The 27110-nt window shown below is 44.9% G+C and overlaps 1 protein-coding gene across 1 annotated transcript in view; it reads left to right on the forward strand.

Moving 5' to 3' along the window:
• Nucleotides 1-26671, forward strand: part of lpcat4 (lysophosphatidylcholine acyltransferase 4) — a gene marked incomplete at its 5' end in the record, with an annotated part of 35425 nt that extends 8754 nt beyond the window's left edge. Inside the window, 11 exons of the mRNA XM_080792468.1 lie at nt 6623-6735; nt 8087-8147; nt 10138-10196; nt 11209-11243; nt 12289-12343; nt 15943-16025; nt 19463-19588; nt 21269-21425; nt 22658-22750; nt 24924-25059; nt 26071-26671. Of these exons, the coding sequence (XP_080648594.1) occupies nt 6623-6735; nt 8087-8147; nt 10138-10196; nt 11209-11243; nt 12289-12343; nt 15943-16025; nt 19463-19588; nt 21269-21425; nt 22658-22750; nt 24924-25059; nt 26071-26255 (1103 nt within the window). The 3' untranslated portion in view covers nt 26256-26671. The remainder of the gene's footprint in view (nt 1-6622; nt 6736-8086; nt 8148-10137; nt 10197-11208; nt 11244-12288; nt 12344-15942; nt 16026-19462; nt 19589-21268; nt 21426-22657; nt 22751-24923; nt 25060-26070) is intronic.
• Between the last annotated feature and the right edge of the window lie 439 nt (nt 26672-27110).

Here is a 27110-nt window from a genome sequence, read left to right on the forward strand (position 1 = left end):
AAATGTGTTGGGGGACATGGGGGTAAATGTGTTGGGGGGACATGGGGGTAAATGTGTTGGGGGGACATGAGGGTAAATGTGTTGGGGGACATGGGGGTAAATGTGTTGGGGGGACATGGGGGTAAATGTGTTGGGGGACATGGGGGTAAATGTGTTGGGGGGACATGGGGGTAAATGTGTTGGGGGGACATGGGGGTAAATGTGTTGGGGGACATGGGGGTAAATGTGTTGGGGGGACATGGGGGTAAATGTGTTGGGGGGACATGGGGGTAAATGTGTTGGGGGGACATGGGGGTAAATGTGTTGGGGGGACATGGGGGTAAATGTGTTGGGGGGACATGGGGGTAAATGTGTTGGGGGGACATGGGGGTAAATGTGTTGGGGGACATGGGGGTAAATGTGTTGGGGGGACATGGGGGTAAATGTGTTGGGGGACATGGGGGTAAATGTGTTGGGGGGACATGGGGGTAAATGTGTTGGGGGGACATGGGGGTAAATGTGTTGGGGGGACATGGGGGTAAATGTGTTGGGGGACATGGGGGTAAATGTGTTGGGGGACATGGGGGTAAATGTGTTGGGGGGACATGGGGGTAAATGTGTTGGGGGACATGGGGGTAAATGTGTTGGGGGACATGGGGGTAAATGTGTTGGGGGGACATGGGGGTAAATGTGTTGGGGGACATGGGGGTAAATGTGTTGGGGGACATGGGGGTAAATGTGTTGGGGGGACATGGGGGTAAATGTGTTGGGGGACATGGGGGTAAATGTGTTGGGGGACATGGGGGTAAATGTGTTGGGGGACATGGGGGTAAATGTGTTGGGGGGACATGGGGGTAAATGTGTTGGGGGACATGGGGGTAAATGTGTTGGGGGGACATGGGGGTAAATGTGTTGGGGGACATGGGGGTAAATGTGTTGGGGGGACATGGGGGTAAATGTGTTGGGGGACATGGGGGTAAATGTGTTGGGGGACATGGGGGTAAATGTGTTGGGGGACATGGGGGTAAATGTGTTGGGGGACATGGGGGTAAATGTGTTGGGGGACATGGGGGTAAATGTGTTGGGGGACATGGGGGTAAATGTGTTGGGGGACATGGGGGTAAATGTGTTGGGGGACATGGGGGTAAATGTGTTGGGGGACATGGGGGTAAATGTGTTGGGGGACATGGGGGTAAATGTGTTGGGGGACATGGGGGTAAATGTGTTGGGGGACATGGGGGTAAATGTGTTGGGGGGACATGGGGGTAAATGTGTTGGGGGACATGGGGGTAAATGTGTTGGGGGACATGGGGGTAAATGTGTTGGGGGGACATGGGGGTAAATGTGTTGGGGGACATGGGGGTAAATGTGTTGGGGGACATGGGGGTAAATGTGTTGGGGGGACATGGGGGTAAATGTGTTGGGGGACATGGGGGTAAATGTGTTGGGGGACATGGGGGTAAATGTGTTGGGGGACATGGGGGTAAATGTGTTGGGGGGACATGGGGGTAAATGTGTTGGGGGACATGGGGGTAAATGTGTTGGGGGGACATGGGGGTAAATGTGTTGGGGGACATGGGGGTAAATGTGTTGGGGGACATGGGGGTAAATGTGTTGGGGGGACATGGGGGTAAATGTGTTGGGGGGGGACATGGGGGTAAATGTGTTGGGGGACATGGGGGTAAATGTGTTGGGGGACATGGGGGTAAATGTGTTGGGGGACATGGGGGTAAATGTGTTGGGGGACATGGGGGTAAATGTGTTGGGGGGGACATGGGGGTAAATGTGTTGGGGGGGACATGGGGGTAAATGTGTTGGTGGACATGGGGGTAAATGTGTTGGGGGACATGGGGGTAAATGTGTTGGGGGACATGGGGGTAAATGTGTTGGGGGACATGGGGGTAAATGTGTTGGGGGACATGGGGGTAAATGTGTTGGGGGACATGGGGGTAAATGTGTTGGGGGACATGGGGGTAAATGTGTTGGGGGACATGGGGGTAAATGTGTTGGTGGACATGGGGGTAAATGTGTTGGGGGACATGGGGGTAAATGTGTTGGGGGACATGGGGGTAAATGTGTTGGTGGACATGGGGGTAAATGTGTTGGGGGACATGGGGGTAAATGTGTTGGGGGACATGGGGGTAAATGTGTTGGGGGGACATGGGGGTAAATGTGTTGGGGGGGACATGGGGGTAAATGTGTTGGGGGACATGGGGGTAAATGTGTTGGTGGACATGGGGGTAAATGTGTTGGGGGACATGGGGGTAAATGTGTTGGGGGACATGGGGGTAAATGTGTTGGGGGACATGGGGGTAAATGTGTTGGGGGACATGGGGGTAAATGTGTTGGGGGACATGGGGGTAAATGTGTTGGGGGGACATGGGGGTAAATGTGTTGGGGGACATGGGGGTAAATGTGTTGGGGGACATGGGGGTAAATGTGTTGGGGGGACATGGGGGTAAATGTGTTGGGGGACATGGGGGTAAATGTGTTGGGGGACATGGGGGTAAATGTGTTGGGGGACATGGGGGTAAATGTGTTGGGGGACATGGGGGTAAATGTGTTGGGGGGACATGGGGGTAAATGTGTTGGGGGGACATGGGGGTAAATGTGTTGGGGGACATGGGGGTAAATGTTAGGCCATTATTTTGGCCGTTAACTGTGCATTTGATCCACTCTCTCTGTGGATGTTTTATCTGCTTCTGGTCAGAATGCTATAAACAAACTTCCAATATACAAACATAGCATTTCCTTTTGGGGGGAAACACACACACACAGTTTGATATGTGCAGTATGTTTTAATGTCTCAATTTAACAGTTTTAATATAAAAGGGTTGGGGTTAAATCTACAAGCTCAGTGTGCGCCCCCCCCCCCCCATCCATGGCAGGCACCGGGCAGATTGGATGTGGATGTGGAGGTTTTTGGGAAGATTGGGACTGATGAGTCTGAGATTGAAGGGCTGGCGGTCGACCACATGGCTACTGGTCACTACTGGTCACTACTGGTCGACCACATAGCTACTGGTCACTACTGGTCGACCACATGGCTACTGGTCACTACTGGTCACTCATAGTCGACCACATAGCTACTGGTCACTCAATCTTTGATGGTCAAATCAAAATAATCTCATTCTGGCAGTCGTTGTGCTGACCACACATTGTCTGCTCAGCTTCTGTGTCTCACTACTGTAAAGCACACTGCTTGTGTCTGCTCAGCTTCTGTGTCTCACTACTGTAAAACACTGCTTGTGTCTGCTCAGCTTCTGTGTCTCACTACTGTAAAACACACTGCTTGTGTCTGCTCAGCTTCTGTGTCTCACTACTGTAAAACACTGCTTGTGTCTGCTCAGCTTCTGTGTCTCACTACTGTAAAACACACTGCTTGTGTCTGCTCAGCTTCTGTGTCTCACTACTGTAAAACACTGCTTGTGTCTGCTCAGCTTCTGTGTCTCACTACTGTAAAACACACTGCTTGTGTCTGCTCAGCTTCTGTGTCTCACTACTGTAAAACACTGCTTGTGTCTGCTCAGCTTCTGTGTCTCACTACTGTAAAACACTGCTTGTGTCTGCTCAGCTTCTGTGTCTCACTACTGTAAAACACACTGCTTGTGTCTGCTCAGCTTCTGTGTCTCACTACTGTAAAGCACACTGCTTGTGTCTGCTCAGCTTCTGTGTCTCACTACTGTAAAGCACACTGCTTGTGTCTGCTCAGCTTCTGTGTCTCACTACTGTAAAACACACTGCTTGTGTCTGCTCAGCTTCTGTGTCTCACTACTGTAAAACACACTGCTTGTGTCTGCTCAGCTTCTGTGTCTCACTACTGTAAAACACACTGCTTGTGTCTGCTCAGCTTCTGTATCTCACTACAGTAAAATAACCCCGCTTACATAACGTCTCTCCCTCGTGGCATTCTGACATAGCGTTGGGTCTGCTTTTCATTAAATGTGGCGTGTTTTGTGTGTGTGTGCCATACTGTATGTTCCCTCACTGTGTTGCCTGGATGTCTCTCTGTGTGTGGATGATCATTCCACCTCATTGTAATCAACGCTAAACAATATAGTTCCTTTTTGTTTACAATTAGTGTCTTCTACCCACGTCTATGGTATTGAGTCTTCTGTGCATGTTTCTGTTTTTGGTATTTATTCTAAGAGTGTGTGTGTGTGTGTGTGTGTGTGTGTGTGCGCGTGCGTGCAATTTCAATGTATGCATAACCTAAAACCATGTACAAGAACATGGAACTGCGATCTCACATATGTGAATTTTCCCGTGTTTGTGTTTGTGTTGTTGTTATGCAGGCACACTTGGGCCCTCATTTATCAATCGAGTGTAAAATCTGCCACAGATTCGAGTGCAGGTTTCGTAGTACACCCACGTCGCAGTGGTCGCAAACAGCTGATCCTTCCTTAATTTCGTCCTGACGTTAATAAATGTGACGGCTGAAATCTATCTGGCACGCCCTATGAAATCAAGCCTCGCCCTCGTTTTTGCGACATGAACAATTGCAATACGACGGCTGGTAAGTTTGGTAACCAGGGTTACAGGAAAAAATACGTTTCTCCCGTGCCTTGCTGCCCACACTCTTGACACACACACACACACACACACACACACACACACACAGACACACAGACGCACACGCAAAGAACGAACACCTGCATGAATTAAATAAAGTTGTAGGCCTACCCTGTCTGTTTCCCTCTCACCTCGCTTGCCTTGCATGTCCACGCATGCACGCATACAGAGGCGCAACACTGACCGAACGCTAGGGGGGGATATAGAGCGGCGCAGCTTCGCGGCGCCGCCGAAAAATCCGTCCCCCCCACCACCCTAGGGGAGGGGGGGATGGGGGGGTCTAACCACCAAAACGTGGGGTTATGGTTAGGGTCGGACTACAGAGAGGTTGTTCCAGTGACTCAATGCACATACAAAACTGCTTTGGCACAGTTATTATTATTATTCAGTCTGCTAAACTATCTGCAATTTCCCCGAAAAATAATTAGCCTATATCTATACAAGCTCCATTAGCAGGCAGCAGCATGTTTTGTCTAAATTGTCTTTGTGGCCAACAAATGTAGCTACATTTGCAAACAGTGCTGTTGACCATGTTGTTACATGGTCCATATAACATACCACCAGACCACCAACAGACAATGCCAATATGCTATATTAACATTAGAACGTTTTAAAGACAGATTAATTATTGACGACAATGCAACCTGTGGGTCCAACGTCACTGAAAACTTTCATAATGGCAATTAAATTTACTCACGAGTGCTGATGTGAAATGGAGGATGTAAGAACACACTTTTGTTGTATTAGAGCAGGGTAAATATGAAGTTTTGCGCCAAGGTCTTGTTTATATTCCTCTTTACATAGGCTGTATGTTATTGTCGCAATTTGGTCCGTCTGAGATCTGAGTGAGGGGGCCTTCCTGAGTGAGGGGGTTTCTGACGGCGTCGCTTACTCGCTTCCCCTCTGTCAGAGGTGGAAGCTACGCGCAGCCGTCGGGAACCCCCCCAAACCGACTGTCCCCCCCCCCCTCCAGAAAAGAGGTCTTTCTGCTACAGAAACGAGGTCTTTCTGCTACAGAAACTGTCAGACGAAGACCAAAAACACTAGCGGGGTTCCTATGTTGCGTTATATTTTTCGAAAGAAGCAACAGCTGTACCTATAGTCTCGTACCAGGCCCAAACTCATTTGGGGGGGACCAATGTGACGCTGGCAGGGGACGCGTCCCCCGCGTCCCCTAGGCTATTGCGCCCCTGCACGCATATACATGACACATCGACATCGCATCGCCATGAATGGAATTAGTTTGTAGGCTGGCCTATATTATTTTTACCCATTCGTGCGCAGTGCACGGCGAAGACTGCGCACTGCTGTGATATTAAAGTCCTGTAGGTGACTGCCGACATGATAGCCTAGCTCTCTCATGCAGCATGAGAGAGGCTATCATGTCGTCAAGGCAGTCATAATCAACGTTTATGTAGTGATTTCTGATTTGATCATTGATGAACGAATCATAAACATATGCATGAAGGCTTGCCGCTTGCATGTGTGCTCGTATGTGTTGGCGACGCACGCCGCGCGGTCCCGTCCTCCCGAGCCCCGAAAATGATCTCGCTTTTATCTGAACTGTCAAAACTGTCAAAACCTGTCTAAGCACTTATTTAAATGGTGAAGGATTAAGCCCCTTACGCCTATAGCCTGCTAGTACTTACTACAAATAGGCAAGCTGTATGCTTGTCATTGTCACTTGGAAATAAAGGCATCCATTTATGCCTTTTTTTTTATAATATCATAAGCCGCATCACCGCATGCGCTCCAAAATCATCTCACAAGTGGCTTTCATAACAAGGCCAGTAAATCACTGTTTGATTAAGCACAAACTAATACATTGTAAACATCTTATATTGTTTTTAATTGCGCGATTTTAATTACTTGTAAAGTTGGAAATCTCTCCCTTTTTTTTTTACATACACATACCGTTTTATATTAACATTTTAGGAGCGAAAACATATGTTTAGATGCCTGTGACAGCGTGTCAGCAGTTCAGACAATGCTGCTCCGCTTGTGTAAGACAGAAAAACAGCTGTGTGTGTGTGTGTGTGTGTGTGTGTGTGTGTGTGCCTGTTTTCTGCAGCTCTCCTGGAGTACAACCAGGCGGTCATTGTGAGCAGGAAAGACCCAGAGTCCAGAAAGAGGGCCGTGACGCAGATCAAGGAGAGGCTGACCTCCAACGGCTACTGGCCCCAGGTAGGATATGGTGGTCCTGGTCCTACTGGCCCCAGGTAGGATATGGAGGTCCTGGTCCTACTGGCCCCAGGTAGGATATGGAGGTCCTGGTCCTACTGGGCCCCAGGTAGGATATGGAGGTCCTGCTCCTACTGGCCCCAGGTAGGATATGGAGGTCCTGGTCCTACTGGCCCCAGGTAGGATATGGAGGTCCTGGTCCTACTGGCCCCAGGTAGGATATGGAGGTCCTGGTCCTACTGGCCCCAGGTAGGATACGGCGCTGTCTCTCTCTGAGTCTATATCATCAGTGGTTTGTGGGACAACTGTCAAATGATTGAGTTCAACTCCTCTTGAATGGGGCAACCGCAAAACCAAACAACATTAACCCTATAGAGCGCCGCAGTCCCCGCCCCCTTTCAGAAAAGCGAGTGGCCCAGGAAGTGAAAGCCCCATGCATTCTGCCATCGGCACTTTTAATATAATTTATTTAAAGACTGTTACGCCGCGGACAAAGCCAATTCGGATCGTGACGAATCATGACAATGAACACAATATTTTGGGACGATCAAATCATTAGAAAGAAGAAAAGAAAGTCAGGAGACAACACTATTTGTTTTATTTTTCGTCTTATAAATTATTTGATCGGCCCAAAATATTGTGTTCATTGTCATGATTCGTCACGATCCGAATTGGCTTTGTCCGCGGCGTAACCGTCTTTAAATAAATTATATTAAAAGTGCCGATGGCAGAATGCATGGGGCTTCCACTTCCTGGGCCACTCGCTTTTCTGAAAGGGGGCGGGACTGCGGCGCTCTATAGTATCCTTGTTCTCTGCAAAAAAGAATAGCTGATTTACAAGCTCACGACTCGTCGCAGTGTGTAGATTGGCTATTTTTTGGCAAAGAGATTTGTTGGTCAACGACTTATGTAGGGTTATAACTGCCTGATTAGATCTGGCAGCCGTGGATCAGTAGGTGGAACAGATGTGTGGGAATCGGAAGGTCAGGGTGCCCACTCTCGTCGACTAAAACTAAGACGAAAGATGTTCGTCGACTACCATTTTTTCCACTGACGGAAAGTTAACTAAATGAAAAGTAAGCTATGATGACATTCTTTCTGACGCACTCTGCTGCAAATACAATCGGAACTGATTTCGTTTACTTAGACGATGCAGGGCAGGCAGAAAGGGCACAAGCAGCTGTTTCTCTTAGCATCACTTGTACCCTGTTTGTGTATCCAACTATCATCTCTCATGCTAATCTTGCGAGATATCTCTATTTACATGAGTCACCTGCTCTCTCTCTCTCTCTCTCTCTCTCTCTCTCTCTCTCTCTGACTTTGTCTTATCAATCCATCTGTTGTTTGTGTGCAGATGTTGATGTTTCCTGAGGGCACCACTACCAACGGGAGAAGTTTGATTAAATTCAAGCCAGGTGAGTTAGACACACACACACACACACACACACACACACACACACACAAAGTTCTCAGTCACCACAGGCGATTTCAGTGTCTTCTACAAGATCATTATTATATTTTAAGCATTTGTAGTGGTCAAACTAGCAATATTTTCACAAGCATTTTCCATTAAATGTTAATGGTCAAACCATTCAGTGTGACTCCTTCACCTGAAACAAAACATCAATGTGTTAACATCACCCGTCAGGACTCGGCCATACACACATTATCAGTCGCCAGATCTTATTTAGCTTTAATCTGTGCGCTCGGGTGTAAACCGATGGTCATGCCCCTTGGTGTTGATGCGTGACATGGCAACCTAACTCAGACAGGTCCTGGCAGATAGCCACGTACGTCCTGGCAGATAACATGTAGCCTTTGCGAAAGTGAACGGTTATATCGACTTGTTTATAGGTATTGGTAATGCAGAACTGTGCAATGTTCATTCAATTCATTGTACAAAATTTGAAATAATAATCAAGGACATTCTTATCAGCAATTAATAATTGATAGAGCATATTATAGAGCATAGTTTATTGAAACAGAGTTACAACGCAAATGCAAATCAAAGTAATAACAAACTTTTAATTAATTTTCAATCACAGTTAGGAGCCTTTTTGTGTTTTTACGTGAGAACAATAGCCTCCATTATAGCATGCTAACTTTCCAGTTTCTAGAAGCTTGGATTCCCCATTAATGATGTCAGTGGTTCTGAACTGTCCACAGCCCTCCTCTGAGACACAGAGTGAGTAGACGGGTTTCTGGACTGTCCACAGCCCTCCTCTGAGACACAGAGTGAGTAGACAAGTTTCTGAACTGTCCACAGCCCTCCTCTGAGACACAGAGTGAGTAGACAGGTTTCTGGACTGTCCACAGCCTCCTCTGAGACACAGAGTGAGTAGACGGGTTTCTGGACTGTCCACAGCCCTCCTCTGAGACACAGAGCGAGTAGACAGGTTTCTGGACTGTCCACAGCCCTCCTCCTCTGAGACACAGAGTGAGTAGACAGGTTTCTGGACTGTCCACAGCCCTCCTCTGAGACACAGAGTGAGTAGACGGGTTTCTGAACTGTCCACAGCCCTCCTCTGAGACACAGAGTGAGTAGACGGGTTTCTGGACTGTCCACAGCCCTCCTCCGAGACACAGAGTGAGTAGACGGGTTTCTGGACTGTCCACAGCCCTCCTCTGAGACACAGAGTGAGTAGACAGGTTTCTGGACTGTCCACAGGCCTCCTCTGAGACACAGAGTGAGTAGACATTGACCCTATATGGGAGCCAACCCAGGGCAAAGCCAGGAGGGGAAAGAAGCGTACCACTACCAATGTAGACGTGCTGCTGTGCGACAGCTTGGCTGACAAACACTGCAGAGCTCTAGAACCTGATCTTTGATAGGAAATTGCGGAGGGCAGCGATCCAGGAATCTCCGAGTTAGTGTTGGCTAGACCCTCACTCTCGCAGCAACTATGGCGCCTGAGATGAAACGCATCTATGGTTATACCTACAGTACACACATGAGTCAGGCTCATCTACTGTATGGTTATACTGTACCTACAGTATACGACTTGATACACATGAGTCAGGCTCTGCTGCTGCTGCTGGTCTGAATCTCTAAGAAATGACAGGCATGCGCTGTAGCTTCTCCACTAGACGGGTGTGTCTGACTTCATGACGATTTGATGTATTTCCTCTCGTCTCTCCTTTCGAGCTGTGCGTTTCTCTTGCGTGTCCCATTCCTGACCTCCCACCTCTGTCTCTGTCTCTGGGAATAAGTGCCAGGTGCTGCTATTATCATCACACTATGAGACAACTGTCATTAACCTGTCTGTTGTTATCTCTCTCAACCAAACCTAAAGGTTTGCCATGTGGTTCATTTTGTGTAAAATAGCCCCGGAGGCAAAGCGACTGTGACGTCTCACCTCCTCCTGTCTGAATGTCGTCACATTCTTTTCTCCTTGTCCTCCAAAGGAGCCTTCCTAGCCGGCGTTCCAGTCCAGCCTGTTCTTCTGCACTACCCTAATAAACTGGTGAGTGTCTGTGTGCGTGTGAGTGCGTGCGTGCGTGCGTGCGTGCGTGCGTGCGTGCGCGAGCTTATTGATCACTAACGAAATGCTTCTTCATACTTTGACTTTACTGGTTTATTTGGACGGGACAGAGCTTCTTATAATATCAATGATAAACAGAAAATACATATTTTATACTAGTATTCTTATACTACGCCCACATACATTTAGCTTTTTTAAATCGTGCTTATATCGTGTAGCTCAACATGCAGCCTAGCATGCTTTCTGGCCTAGAGAGGCGGGCGCGAATATGGCAAGCTCTGGAGAAATATTGGTTGGCCTTTTAACCCATTCTGACCTGAGATCAGATTCATACGAGGTTTCCACTGGACACACACTGGTCTGATTAACCCATTCTGACCTGAGATCAGATTCTAAAAATGTCAGTCGTTCTGTCGATTTTTCTAAAATAGCAGACCTACAAGCTCGTAGCGCGCCACTCGGTGGCGCGCTATGAGCTTGTAGATCTGCTATTTTTCAATAGCTAAAGCATAACATGATGCTAAACACCAAAATGGGTGCCCGGTCAGAATGGGTTAAACAGCCCTGATATTTAGCCCCATGCTCGAATGCCCCCTGTCAAAAACAGCTAAAATCCCTAAAACGAAAGAAAGCAGCAAATGGAGGAGAAAAAATAAATAACACTCATCTTTTAGTTTCTAATAATAACAACCTAAAACGTGAACCTTGGTTGAAAAAAAAAAAATAATAATAAAATTGGTCAAATATTATTGTATTAATCTCCTCATTTCAGTCCCCCCTATAATTAACGTCTTTTGTGGCTATACTGTATTTGCTGACCTTTGGCACTGTTTGTCCAAGCTATCAATTTTCATACTTAACCCCATGTTTGTTCAGGGAGTGTAAGGAAGTGAGTGTCAAAGGAAGCTTTGTGAACAAAGTTCCCCTGTTTTATTGCATTCATAAGTTAATTAGATTAATGGTCTTTTGTTTTGTCATCATCACCCTCTTCCAGGATAGCGTCCGTTGGACTTACAAGGGAACCACTTGGTGAGTCCTTCTCCCTTGGCCACATAAAAGCACCAATATAACATATAATAACATATAATATAACATATAAGCACCAATATACAAAATGTCATCAGTATGGTGGACCCTCTCTTGTAAACAAGTGTAATGCTTAAAGGACCACTTCACCACTTTTCAACCTATATCCATTATAACAGGTCCTCACTAATAATCATGAAAAAATGCCACGATTTTTTTCCTACTCAGTCTGTGTCTCATATAGGAGGGCTGTGGGCAGTTCAGAAACCGTCTTCCAGTGACATCATCATTAGGCAGATTTTGTTTTTAAACAAGATTTTCATTATCGTGAGAACGATATGGCTTCCATTTTCGCATTGCAACTTTTCAGAACTAGAAAGCCTGCCGTTTCTATTGGCTTGTATTCCCCATCGATGATGTCACTGGAAGACAGGTTTCTGAACTGCCCACAGCCCCTCCTATGAGACATGGACCGCGTAGAAAAGAAATGCGCCATTTTTTTCATGATTATTAGTGAGGACCTATTATATGAAGATAGGTTGAGAAGTGGTCCTTTAATTGGGTCGTCCACTCACAGTTAAGTCTTTGTATTGAGTTTGTGCTTGAAATATACTGTAATTCTGCATACTGTTAATACATAAATCAATCAATCCCTATGCAAAATGTCATCACTCTGCAACCAGTGGTGGTTTTTGGCAGAAATCTTTGATTTTTAGTTTTAGTCACATTTTAGTCACCTGGAATGTATGTAGTGTTAGTCTAGTTTTAGTCGACTAAACGTCATAAGATTTTAGTTGACTACTAAATCTACAGTTGATTTAGTCGACTAAAATGTATTTTGGCGGGCCTTGATGCCGTCATATTGACTTTGTCACTCGCAGTGTGACGCGTTGTGAGCTTGTAGATCGGCTATTCTCAGCATGCAACCAATTGTAAAATATACTATAGTGTAAAAGAAACACTATAGTCCTAGCATTTTAGTCTAGTTTTTATTTGACGTCAGTATATTTAGTCTTAGTTTTCATTTAGTTTCCATTGTGTCTCTCAGGTTGGAGACGTTGTGGTACACTTCTGCACAGCTCTACACCAACATCACCGTCGAGGTAAGACGATTATGATAATAATAATAATAATAATCTATCTATAAAAGCACCGAAATATGTCTTGTCAGTCTGTCTGTAGCCCACAGCCACACTTCCTTATATTAACCAAGGACTGTCTAAAGAGGACGGGACGCGAAGACCGTAAAGGGCGCCGCCATGTTGCTCACATGGTGCTCCTGCATGGAAGGAAAGAAACATGCTCAGTTGAGACCCAGGAAGCTGAAGGAGGAAGTGTCGGCTGCATAAAGCCCACTGCGCATGTTTCTGTCCTTCCATGGAGCAAACGTCTTTCGTCTTTGTTTTAGTCGACGAAAACAACACATGCTTTTCAACATTGTGCTGACTAATCACTTATTATTATCACCTGCTCAGTCTCCTTATCACAGCCTCACACACCCAGGGCAAATAAAGGTTGGGTATGGAATATAATATCTACATTAAATTGTAGTCAAATGTATCAGAAGTTAAAGTGTGAGGCGCTACGCCCTCTGATGGGGTGTCGGAGCATTGCGCGGGTGGGGTGGGGGGGGTGGGTGGGTGGGAGGGAGATGAGAGCAGATTCACGCAACAATCTTCATGACTTTATCTAAATGGTTGCAGGTCTTTTTTCCGACAGCATATTGATCCGAAACCTCAATCCTAACCTAACCCTAACCGCAAGCACGGGAGCAGCGCATGTCGGACCATCGCTTTTTCGCATCGCAGCGAATGTCCCCCCGCTGCGGAGCGGACCGTTGCCCTGTCGGCTAGAATGCTGTCGGAAAAAAGGCCGCCTCCCTATCTAAATAGCTCCTCATCCAGACATCAGTCAGACGTCATTGTCAAAACTTGACTGTTGTATTACTCCATCCCTCCTTTCTGTGCACTTATATAAGCCTCTCCAACTGATCCAAAATGCCGCAGCTCGCTTGCTCTTCAACCAGCCAACATTCTCACATCTGTAATATCTGTAAAGACGACGTTGTGCATGGATGGGTTTGTAAACATGAACTATGAGCAATTATGGTACAACTCTTTTACTTTAGTGTTATCCGTTGAAAGTGACTCATTGTAATCCTGGTCTCTAAACTGCCTCCCCCTGGCCAGCCGGGGCGCCTGATGGAGGGGAAAGGAACTGGTCTCTATACTGCCTCCCCCTGGCCAGCCGGGGCGCCTGATGGAGGGGAAAGGAACTGGTTGGAATAACGTGTTCCTTCCACGCGCTACGTCCAACCAGGGAAACTCCCCCCTGTCAGGTGGTGTAAAGGAGCAACTTGGACACTCAGGCATGAAGGAAGCATGAGTTCAAGTCCGTTGCTCTCCCCAGGTTGGTGGAGGGTGTGTAGAGCCCAGGATCACAGTAGATGATTGACACAGGGGTAAAAAATGGGTTACAAAATCGTGGGATAAAAAAATATATAACAAAAAAAAAAAAAAAAGTGACTCATTGTGCATTCATCCCTCCCTCTCTCTCTCTCTCTCTCTCTGTGTCTCTGTGTCTGTCTCTCTTTCCCTCCGTCTCTGTGTCTGTCACTCACTCTCTCTCTCTCTCTCTCTCACACACACACACACACACACACACACACACACACACACACACACACACACACACACTGACTGGCACACATGGGCCTTTCAAGCAAAAACAAGCACTCAGAAATGACTGGCATTAATTGTTACCTGGATTTCCATGTGATGTTTTTGGACCGATGTTGACTTTAATATTGAGAACTGTGGCTTCCTGCAATGATGTGAGTGGTTGGTTACACTACGCCATGCGGCGTTGTTGTGTTGTCTGACACAAAGACTACGGATCTTGTCCACAGTTCCATGCTGTATTGATGTGGCACCATAAGGACAATACATTGTTCTTCTACATTCTCTAATTGTGTATAGACTTGTAATGCACGTGTAACCATTTAACTATTGAGAGTGTAAAATTAAATCATTGTTTTCATATTACGCTCTCAGAGTTATTAACACAATCCATGCCAGTACATTACAATAGAAACGCAGACCAGGTGCCAGCGTTTCTATTGTCAAAAATAAATTATTATTATTTTTTTTTAAAGATCTATAAGGGTCCATTTGGTTCTCTTGCTTTTTAGTTTACTAGCAAATTTTGTTGCTTAGTATTTATTTATTAGTATTTTATTGGTTGCGCTACTAGATGTTCCTGTTCTCCCTTTGATCTTCTTCGGTAGTGCAGGGTTCTGTATGTTTGTCCTGTATTTATTGTTACTGGCAGAGCGGTGTCACTTATTTCTCCTCTTGTCTTGGCCAGTTCACACTGTGTAAAAGAGACTTCAGTCTCAATGTGGTTTTTACTGGTTAAATAAAGGTTGAACGCTGCACAGATGATTAGCATCCTCAACAGCTGGTTTATTTATGGAAAGCAAAATGTTAGCAAAAGTTCAAAACATCACGGCAGCCCAGTGGTGCCAGGAATAAGTTGGAGAGTATGGTTTTTGCTGGTCATACAACCATGTGTTCACCCATGTGACTATGAGCATCATATAATGAGTACCAGTAGGGGCGCTGTTGTGCCATGCAGAAACGGAGAGAGAGAGAGAGACAGACAGTGCTGACAGACTGTTGCCTGCTAATGAGAGAGAGAGAGAGAGAGAGATTTTCTTTTAAATGGTGGTCTTGCTTGTTTTACATGATTTCTTACTCTGTAGAAATGCTTCTGCACGTGTCCGTCTGGAATGCTGATGTTGTTTACAGTCAGTGTGCTGTAAAGTGACCTTCTGGAATGCTGTTTACAGTAGTGTGCTGTAACCTTTCTCTCTATTTCTGAACATTCCTTTTTTGAGAGAACATGGAAGGCTCACAATTCCAATAAGTCGGTGACATCATCCCATGTTGTCGTTGTGGTTGGGCAAAAATCATATCTCCCTAATTTAAACGTTTGCTGATTTTTTTTCTCCATAAATTAACGTCCTTCTTCGTCGTTATGAAAGAGTACAAAAGTAATGGCTGATACATATAACAACTTAAGCTCACAACGCTGCACATCGTAAACTTGTAGATCTGCTATATTTGAACATTTGTATGTCTGTGGGTTTTATAATTATTCAACCAAGGATGGTCATAAAGTGTTCCTACTCTCACATATATGGTCATGAAGTGTTCCTACTCTCACCTATATGGTCATGAAGTGTTCCTACTCTCACATATATGGTCATGAAGTGTTCCTACTCTCACCTATGGTCATTGGTCATGAAGTATGGGTCATGGCCGAAAGAATAAGGTTGCAAATACAAGCGGCCGAAATGAGACGGTTGGCTGGCATCTCCCTTAGAGATAGGGCGTTAAGTCTCTGAGTAGAGTCGCTGCTTGTTCGCCTGGAAAGGAGCCAGCTTAGGTGGTTCGGGGCATCTGGTTAGGATGCCTCTCGGGCGTCTCCCTAGGGAGGTCCTCGACGCACGTCCCACTGGGAGGAGACCCCCAGGGGGCAGACCAAGGATCAGTTGGAGGAAACACATCGACTCACTGGCCTTGGAACGCCTCGGAATCCCCCCCAGGAGGAAGTCACTAATGTTGCTCTAGAGGAGAGGGACGTCTGGAGCTCTCTGGTGGAGCTTTTAATGAATTGTGTTGTGTTTTTGTGCTCCCAGTTCCTGCCGGTCTACACGCCCTCCCAGGAGGAGAAGGATGACCCCAGCCTGTATGCAGACAACGTCCAGAAACTCATGGCCAAGTAAGGACCGTCATCACCTTTTAGTTGACCATTGATTGCTCATAATTTGCTCAGAATTGTATTGAAAGGATATCCCCTTGAGTTGCAGCATCTCATTTTAGAGGGGGAAAACATTACATACAGTACAGCGCAGTTACACAAATGTGACGGTGCACAATAGACAATACAGACATGTACAGAACAGATACAGTTAGCTTGCTCATCCTCTCCTCTTTCCGTCCATGCACTCTCTCTGCATCTCAGAGGTGGGCTGGGCCGTGAGCGGTTCTGGAACCTGCTGCCCAACACGGAAATAAATTGTTCAGTGGGAATTCCAAGATAATTGAAACTATACAGCCTTTCTTCTTCCTGGAAATGTAGTTTAGCACGCTGAGATAGAATCCATTGTTCTTCAAAAAGAAGACCTGAGGCCGCTTCTAAAATCCTCTTCTAAATCCTTACAGTTTTCTGAAAAACGTATGTTGTTGCTCTATCAGTGGTGCTCAAACCTTTTCATGTCAACGACCCCCCCCCCCCCCCCCACCACCATCTCAAAGTACCAGGGCCCCCAGAAGCCAAGATTTGAGTATAAAATGATTGCTATAAGAAATGTATATATTTTCGAAGATTCACACACATTTTCACGATTTTTGAGTGGTGCAACCACTCCAAGGAACAGCAATGTCCGTGTACTGTTCACCTATGTGTTGTTCACCTATGTGTCCTCCTACTGTATGTATGTGGCCATGAGCACCAGTATGACTATTAGTACCAGTAGGGGCGCTGTTGTTTTTTTTTTTAAGATTTATTTATTGGAAATGCAGACATTTACAACAATTACAGAATCAAGATTATTATTTTTTTTTTTAAACAAGACAAGACAAACTCAAAAAAGAAGAGACAAAAAACAGTAAAAACAAACCCCCCCCACACCCACCCCCCAGCCCAACCCTAGAAAGGAAAACTACACGGCTCTCTCACTCTATTGTGCACAGCACCTCTTGATAGCATCAACTCAAAAATAATATATGAAAATAACAATATAGATAAAACAAAATCAACCAGAAGGAGATATCGAAGGGAACACCTCGAAGAACCTGCCCCATATTTTTTCAAAGGTAGCAGGCCTTCTTCTCACGTTGTAAAGAATTTTTTCAGGGGTACAGTATATGACACAAGCTCATTCAGCCAGTGTTTCTGAGAAGGAGATTTTACAGATTTCCAATTAACGAGGATGATTTTTTTTTGCAGCAGTACTGGCGAGCAACACGAAGTATGTTTTGTAAAAATTTGTATTAATCAATGTGACGTCACCCAATAACCAGACTCTTGGGTCATGAGGTATTTCTACCTCTATAACTTCAGAGACAGTAGGGGCGCTGTTGTGCCAGGAACAGAGAGAGATAGTGCTGCACTGTTGCCTGCTAATGAGAGAGAGAGAGAGAGAGAGAGAGAGGAAAAGACCAATTATATGAAGATAAAGTTGAAAAATGGAACATCCTCCAGATTGCGTCACGTCTCACGGATAAATCACTCTGTGATTCATGGCTGTCCAAAAATAGCTGAACAAACACAGCCTATTGTTGTGAAACCACACAATGGCCAATACCGACAATACGCCTCTGTCTTCTGACCTACTTACTTTCACATTATTACTTTATTTTTGTATTGTTTTTTTATTGTGCAGAAAAAAGCTACTATGGCAAGGAGAGTATACTTACTTTCACCATCTGTGTTCAAACTATTGCTGCACGATTTTTGCGCAAAGCGCAAATTGGACGTAGCGCATGGAAGGAACACGTTATTCCAACCAGTTCCTTTCCCCTCCATCAGGCGCCCCGGCTGGCCAGGGGGAGGCAGTTTTCCCTTTTGGTGTTTTAAGCATTATGTTATACTTTAGCTATTGATAAATAGCAGATCTACAAGTTCATAGCTTGTAGGTCTGCTGTTTATTTTTAAATCATGAAAATATGGCGCAAATCTTTGAATATATTATTTCAGACTAGCGAACATTTCAACTCAAATCTTTGCTTCTGGGGGGTGTCCCTGGAACAACATCTTTTCAAATTGGGGTCGGTGGCCAATTACACATAATTCTGGGGTCCTTGACATGAAATATTGAGCACCACTGACATAGAAACAAGAGGTATTTCAGAAAACTGTCAGGATTTAGAAGATTTAAAAAAAAAAATCGACCTCAGGCCTAAATGGGGTAATACCAGGGGGGCAGTCAGACGGATATTTTGTGAAGCCACTAAGGAAATGAAAGTTCATATAATGGCCTGTTGTGGCGCTGTCATTGGGCTCAAAAAAACCCATAGCCCCATAGAAGTCCATGTATTTTGGCCCAACTTCACCTAGACTGTATTACCTTAATAAACATGGTCATGAATACTTTTTGCTTCCAGTCACTAGTTTAAAGTCTCATTTCTAATGTCATAATATTCTTTTTGGAAAATTATGGTCCCATTTATTAGAAAAATGACCATAAAGTCGCGCATGTTCTGAGGGGCGTGGCTACCGTTACAGTCTATGAACGGGATCCCCCACCCACTCGAGTCAAAATAAAAACCAACGAAGAAGAAGGGGGAAGTCCCGCCTCGTTGTCTGGGCCAGCCAATGGCCAGCTGGGCCAAAACGGATCTAGAAAGATGGCGACTTCCATTGCAAGGACTGACAGGCTTCATTTTACGTTCACGTTAGACCCGCGGAACGCTTTGTCCATATTTTTTACAGTCTATGGGTAATACCAACATCAACACAGCATGGAATTGGGGACAGAAATCTTATCTAACAAAAACTAAATATTCTAAAGGCCTATTCATAGTCTGGATTTCCGGTGGTGAGGTGACCACCGCTCCGGTGGTGAGGTGACCACCGCTCCGGTGGTGAGCTGACCACCGGAGCTGAAATAACGTTGAGCGGTGGTGAGTAAAAACAGAGAGAAGGGCTGGAGCGGTGGCGGTGGTTTGCTCTTGTGACGTCATGTTGTAGTTCGGTGGTCACCTCAGTGACGTCATGTTGTAGTTCGGTGGTCACCTCAGTGACGCCATGTTGTAGTTCGGTGGTCACCTCAGTGACGCCATGTTGTAGTTCGGTGGTCACCTCAGTGACGTCATGTTGTAGTTCGGTGGTCACCTCAGTGACGTCATGTTGTAGTTCGGTGGTCACCTCAGTGACGTCATGTTGTAGTTCGGTGGTCACCTCAGTGACGTCATGTTGTAGTTCGGTGGTCACCTCAGTGACGTCATGTTGTAGTTCGGTGGTCACCTCAGTGACGCCATGTTGTAGTTCGGTGGTCACCTCAGTGACGTCATGTTGTAGTTCGGTGGTCACCCCACCAGCCACCACCGGAAATCCAGACTATGTATGAGCCTTAAGAGGCTAAACGTCATCAAAAGGTGCTCAGGTGAAAAGGGTTGAAAACCACTGCTGTTCTTCCGTGCTGCTCTCCACAGGGCCCTGGGGATCCCAGCCACCGACTATGTGATGGAAGGGCGTATTCCTGTGTGTAAACTGGGAGGTCTCTCGCTGCCCCTGGACCCTCCCGCCAGGAAGGCCCTGGGTCTGCTCCACAAGGCTGGGTAAGGACACTATAGGGATGCCAGAAAGTGACCATCAGCCAAATCGAATTATTCGATAGCTCTGCCGATTAATAATCGATTAAATGAACCCCCCCCACCCCTAATGGTAACATGACTACTCGCCCCGTTTCTGTTTTCCTCCCAGAATTTTCCCCAGTGAGGGGTTGGTGGGAGAGGCTGGACAGCAGACGGCTGGACTTTTAATTTCTCTAACTATAAACTTTCATGAGAGCAGACAGCCTAAGTACAAATATAATTTAAGTCTGTTATTTATAATTTAAGTCTGTTCACAGAAGTTGTTGTAGGATATGTAGGGATTATCTGACGAGGTACCATTTGAGTGGGCAAAACCTTACATATACTAAATAATACTAAATTGTTTATAGGGTCAATATAAGTAAAATAATATAGCCTTTCCACAGGAGTATCTTTTTATATTTTTCCAAAAATAATACAAACAGCCAATAGCATATTACAAAGTTATCCCCCTCACTGGTGAAAATTCCGGGAGGAAAAACGTGCAAGCACCGGGGCGAGTAGTCCAGTATTCCCCCTAATCAATATCAGAAAACGTTTAAGATTTTATATTATGCACATGCCATGGTCACATAACCATTATATGTTGAGTGCATGCTTTGACGGTTATACAATTTTATAATCAGTTTTGATGAGTAAACCTTTGTGGAGATCTTCTCAGTTCTCATTGTATGCTATAGTTACTGCCATTCAGGATGGAAAATGAAATCCATTTGGATTTGGGGAGAAGTAGTTTCATAAGGGGCTGGTATGAAGTACTTGATATAAAGAGAACATGTTCAGTTCACTAGTCTACACTCTACTCTACACCCGATTGTCTGTCTGGCAGGCACTTGACAAGCGATCGTTAATTGTAATAATAATAATAATACATTTTATTTATAAGGCGCCTTTCAGGGCACTCAAGGTCTCCGTACAGATTAAAAGCAGTACAAGAACACCGTTAAAAGCAGGAAAGAATAAAACTAGGGCACAGCTTGCTGTGTCTGTTAGAGAGAGGGGCAGAGAAGTGTGGCTTTTTGCTCAACTTGATTTATACTTATATTCTCCACTCTGATGAAGGTACACGTTCGATATATATCATGCAGCCTCGATTTCGGAGAATTAATTAATTAATCGGTGGCATCCCTAAAGGAGACCCACACACCAAACCACTCTCCAGCACAAATAAATGGCCAATCCAAACGTACACTGCACTACACGTTATCAGCTGTAGACATAGATCAGCTATCTGGGATTGAGGGTTAGCCTATTACAGTGGTTAATGTCTTGGTGACTTTAAGACTTTCTTTCTGTCTTTAATGTTTGTATTTTTTGTACGTATTCTTCTCGTGGATTCAAGTTCCACGTAGAATAATTGTTATTTTGAGCAGTACGTGTTTGCCCGTTCTCTCTCCTAATGGTACCAACATCAACACATATACAGTAACAGCATGGAACTGCATGTGGACAAAAATGTTTTTGTTGTGCAAGGCTGAATGTCGTCAAACGGTGGTTCTGTGGCTCAAATCAAATGCAGGTTAAATGATGGGCCTTTGATATGAAATGGGTTGAAATCCACTGCATTAATCATTAATAAATGCTTTCGCTTTTCTGTCCCTCTCTCTCTCTCTCTCTCTCTCTCTCTCTCTCTCTGTGTGCCAGGTTGGGGGCGTCCGAGGTGGAGGCCGTGCTGTACAGACTAGCTGACTGGTGCAGGTCTGCATCCCAGGGGTGGAAGGCCAGCACCCAGGAACTGGCTTCTATTCTGGGACTGGCAGACGGACAGACGGCCATCAGTCTGTGTGCCCTCTACTCTAAGGTATATACTGTAGGGCAGGCAGGCAGACAGGCAGACAGGCAGGCGGGCAGGCAGACAGACAGGCAGGCAGACCGGCAGGCAGGCAGGCAGACAGACAGGCAGACAGACAGACAGGCAGGCAGGCACCACTCTTTGTACCCTCTACTCCTACTCCTCAGACGAGCCCTCCATTGTCGCCTCCAGTCATCGCGGTTCTCCGTACCTCCGGCCAGCTCGTTGGTGCTTTGCGCTCCTGCATCTATTTCTTGAGTGCATCCACATACTGTATGTTAGTATGGGACCAATACAATGCTACAATATCAATAAAGGCATTTTTAGGGTTTTCAGGCTATTCAGAAAAAGTGCACAAAGACCCGCACGCCGTCTGCACTGGCAATACGAACTTTATTGGTTTTATTGGTACGTTTCGGTCCAAGACCTCCTTCAGGCATCTGCTGATTATAGGTAGCCACATAGCTACTGTATATACAGTACACACACATAGATCCACACTGACCAATCACAGTCGCCCTCGTTAATAGGGATGAGACCCATAGCAGGTGGTGAGCTCATTTGATTGAGTGATATATAAGCTTATAAAAATTAATACACATTCTTCAATTATTAGGGTTTTCAGGCTAGACAGTAATACACATTATTTGAACTTGTTTAAACCATATTTACGCAAAATCTGTTCCCAGAACCAGCCACGTGCTCCGGCATGAGCTAGTGGTCATTCTAAGACTCTAAGTGGTCAAACTTTTATGTTTAGAAGCATTTTCCATATACATAAAATGGTCTCGGACATTTCATAAATGCAAAGGTTGAAGCCTCAGGTTTGTAATTTCTTCACCCGGTTGGCACGCCGTACGTAGAACAACGGGAACAATATTACAAAAATAAATCAAAATTTGAGTCGGTAACGATAGAAGTTGGAGACCCATCCATCCATGCCCTACGCGCGTGTCTAATTTGAAGTCTGTGGGGACGAACGGTTCTCGAGTCACGGGGATTCCAGACGCACGTATACAGAGACTTGGTGCATTTATTTATAGTTGATTGTTTAGGTAACGGCGCCCCTTTCACACCATTCCACGAGTCACATAATAGGATTTTGGTCTAACGGCATTCTTTTAGCTTTAATCCGTGCCTCTGGTGTGTGTGTGTGTGTGTGTGTGTGTGTGTGTGTGTGTGTGTGTGTGTGTGTGTGTGTGTGTGTGTGTGTGTGTGTGTGTGTGACGTGTTTGTTTTAGGATGACTCGGTGGATCTGCGGCAGGTCTACTCCAGCGTCGCGCCCATATCTGGTTGTGTCAGTTTCAGCTCGACGCTTCACACCGCCTTCGCCGTAAGTACTTCCTTCCTCTTCCTCCTTCCTGCTGCTGCTGTTTGGTTTCGACACCCAAACGGTCCACGCTCCTCCTGGCACCTGTTAAGAGTGACTCACTGATGTGCGGAGAGGCGTGGGACGGACACACCCTTCGCTGTCTGGAGGTTGTCACGGTAACGTCGGCTGTGTACATGATTCCACCGCATGGCACTGGCTGATGTCAGGCGGTGGCGAGTAGATGATGATTTTATTTATTTGTCTTTGTTCATTTAAAAAAAAAAATAATAATAATAAGATTTGTTATTGGCTTTTGTGCCTTTTTTATTGATAGTTACAGTGAAGACGGACAGGAAAGAGGGAGAGGGAGAGAAACATGTTTGGGCTGTGAGCCTTCATCAGAGCAGCTATATATTTCACATGATACTTTTTAAAATATATATAATATATAAAATATAGCTTGTGGATCTGATGCTTTTGATATTTTTGTGTGACACTGTAGTACCAGTAAGACGCGCAAACGCGGGAAGCGAACGCAGCTCGTACATATTTGGTATATATTTAAGTTATTTTTAAGTTAAGTTTTTAACTTTGCCATAACCATATAAGGAGTCCCCAAAGCAGCTATACGTCCAAATATGGAGTGTGTTGCATAAATCACAAACAAATCACTCAGCTCCATATATGGGCACAAAGGGGGGACACACGGACACACGCACAGACATGATCTGCTAGGTCTCATAGTAAGTGCTCACTGCGTTCGCAATCACTGCGTTCGCAATGATCACGTAGGGCAGTGGTTTTAAACCCGTTTCATATCAAGGTCCATTATTTATTTATTTATTCATTCATTCAACCCATTCTGGGCGGGTACCCCTTTTAGTGTTTTAAGCATTACGTTATACTTTAGCTATTGAAAAATAGCAGATCTACAAGCTCATAGCGTGCCACCGAGTGGCTCAAATCTTTGCTTCTGGGAGATCCCTGGAACAACATATTTTCAGATGAGGGTCGGCGGGCAATTTCATATAGCTGTTGGGGTCCTTGACATGAAATATTGAGCACCATGCACTGATGCAGAAACATGAGGTATTTCAGAAAACTGTCAGGATTTAGAAGACATTTTTTAAATATCGACGTCAATTGTAAATTAACTGATGCAGATGTTTAACCATAATTGAACTCTTGAGAGTGTAAATCGAAACGTTTTATGCTCTCAAGAGTTAAATATCCAAGGGTCCATTTGGTTACCCATCATTTAGCTGGGGACCACCTGGATTGATTGATTGATTGAAATATTTATTAACAGTTTGCAGAATTACAGCACAAACTCGATACCAAGACCGTTAACTGTGAGTGGACGACCCAATAAAGCACTACACTTGTTTACAAGAGGGTCCACCTTAATTGTTCAATTCATCACAAACCCCCTCAATGACCACTGGGTGAAAACCACTGATATAAATCAATAGAGGACACATGGAAGTCCAAAGATTTACATGGAAGCAATTATTAGACTGTCTTAAAAATAAATATATACATTTACTGAAGAATGGTAAAGTGTTTTATGGGTGAAGAATCCTACACTGAAAAGGGGATAACAACAAATCAACAATAAGAGATGTCAGATGTCTCCTGTTTCAAAGGCAAGGTGTGTCCTTTTGGGCCAGAAGCAGTGTTGTTTTTGGCAGCAAAAAGTTATTTTAGTTTTAGTCGTAGTCTCTTTTGAATAGTTTTCATTCGTTATAGTCACATTTTAGTCCCCTGGAATGTTTTAGTCTTAGTCTAGTTTTAGTAAATCTACAGTTGATTTAGTCGACTAAAATGTGTTTTGGCGGGCCTTGATGCCGTCGTAATTACTGTTTTTACACTTGCTGAAAATAGCCGATCTACAAGGTCACAACGTGTCGCACTGCGACACGTTGTGACCTTGTAGATCGGCTATTTTCAGCATCCAACTAATTGTAAAATGACTGTAAAATACTGGATCTCTTGTCTAGTGTAGCTTTTATTTGTTGACGAAATTGTCAGTATATTTAGTCCTGGTTTTAGTCATCATAGCTTAGTTTTCATTTCATTCATTTAGTTTTCGTCAGTGGAAAAAAGTAGTCGACGAACATTTTTCGTCTTAGTTTTAGTCGACTAAATCAACACTAGCCCAGAAGGCATCATCTTTCTTCTCCTTCCCTTCCAGCTGTTTGACAAGGAGGGCAGAGGCAGCCTGGATGCAGTGGAGCTGTCTGGCCTCATGGGGGCACTGTTGGGCGTTCCTCAGTACGAGACCTCTCAGCTTCACACCGAGGCCTCCAGTAATGGCCAGCTTACAGAGCGTAAGTCTCTATTCTTCTTTGGTGTGTGTCATAAGTCAGTCCGTAATCGGTATATCAATTTAATTTCAATTCAATTCAAAGGGCTTTATTGGCATGAGAAAACGTTTTACATTGCCAAAGCATAAAGTGGAACAATACAGTCAAAACTAAATGTATATACAATTGAAAGTCAGAATATCTAATAAATCAAACCCCTGACAGTTAAATAAGAACTGAGTGGAGTTGCCTGTTCCTGATCGTTGCTGCACAGTGACCACAGTCTTCTGTGTTCTTTTCTGGCTCACGTTTGGCTGCTCTACAAATTATTCTGTGTAGTTAATAATAATAATAAATAATAATAGGCTCAGTCTACGCGCACAGCCTCCACGGACCTTCCCTACTTCCTTCACAGGTGTTACCGACAATACTAATGAAGGCTCTGTTGTTCCATTCTGGTCAAACAGAGTCAGTGTTAATGATACTAATGAAGGCTCTGTTCCATTCTGGTCAAACAGAGTCAGTGTTAATGATACTAATGAAGGCTCTGTTGTTCCATTCTGGTTAAACAGAGTCAGTGTTAATGATGCTAATGAAGGCTCTGTTCCATTCTGGTCAAACAGAGTCAGTGTTAATGATACTAATGAAGGCTCTGTTGTTCCATTCTGGTCAAACAGAGTCAGTGTTAATGATACTAATGAAGGCTCTGTTCCATTCTGGTCAAACAGAGTCAGTGTTAATGACGCTAATGAAGGCTCTGTTCCATTCTGGTCAAACAGAGTCAGTGTTAATGATACTAATGAAGGCTCTGTTCCATTCTGGTCAAACAGAGTCAGTGTTGCTGCTAATGTGCATGTTGGCTCACTGGAAACACTCGTGTGTGTGTGTGTGTGTGTGTGTGTGTGTGTCTCTCTCTGAGAGTGTACAAATGGAATTAGGGAAGTAGGAAGAGTTATTCTGTGTGCATGGAGCCCATTGTGTGATAAACATTTTACTGTTTGAAAACTCCTAAAAAAAAGAACCTCTTTTCCACAGAGGATCTGCTCAGAGTACTGACCACCCATCCCACCTATCAGAGAGTGGTAAACGAATACCTGCAGCCCGAGGAGGCGGGCTCTCCGATGTCATACATGGCCTTAGCCAATGGGAAGACGGTGAACAACAACGTAGCCATGCAGAACGGCAACGGAATCCCCTCGGCCAATAAGAAAGCAGACTGATGATGGAGCCCCTCTCTCATCCATTGTCCAATAAGAAGGTGGACTGTCAGAAACTTGTCGTCCAATAACAAGGAGCCTTCTCGTCCAATTTGGGGAAAGTGATCTGTTGGAACCTTACTTGTCCAATAAGATCTGTTTGGAAGCTAGTTTGTCCAATAAGAAAGTCGATTGCCGGAACCTTCTCACCCAATAAGAAAGCCGGACGAGATTATCGGATTTGTCTTCCGTTTGGTTTAATTGATTGGATGTTGAATTGAGGACGCCGCCAATACCGGGGCAGTTTTTTACGGTGGTTTTCAGAACCCTCAGACAGGATTACTACATGGGAACAAGTGAAGCCCAAAAGCCATAAATACCACCTGTTCTGTACTTGTGTGCATCTGCTTGTGCAATATTTATTTTTTAATCTTCGACCTGGGCCATCAGAATGCGAGCACAGAAAGTCGTTATATTCGCATATTCTGTTTTGCACAGGTTTTTCAGGGTCTCTCTGGTCAACAGGGGAATGTACGGTACGTACACTGTACGTGTGTGTGTGCGTGGGCGAGAGGCCGAGCGAACGAGCAATCTAATTTTAAAACTGCGCTGACGTGAGCATCATTTCATGAATTAATCACCCAGACTACTGGAAAGAAAACAACGTACAAACTCTAGTCTACACTACAGTAAGCGTAGTGTAGTCTACACTCTACACTAGACTAGTCTACACTACAGTACGCGTAGTGTCTTAATTGAAGGTTTTCAATCTAAGTTCCATTGCTCTGTCCTCCTGAGCCGTCGTCGGGTGTATAGAATTGAATATAATGTTCATCTTGTTGTTTATGTATTGATCTTACAAACACATTCCCTGCTTCC

This window comes from Protomyctophum bolini (assembly GCF_963924005.1).
Source record: "Protomyctophum bolini genome assembly, chromosome: 20".
Classification (NCBI taxonomy): Eukaryota; Metazoa; Chordata; class Actinopteri; order Myctophiformes; family Myctophidae; genus Protomyctophum; species Protomyctophum bolini.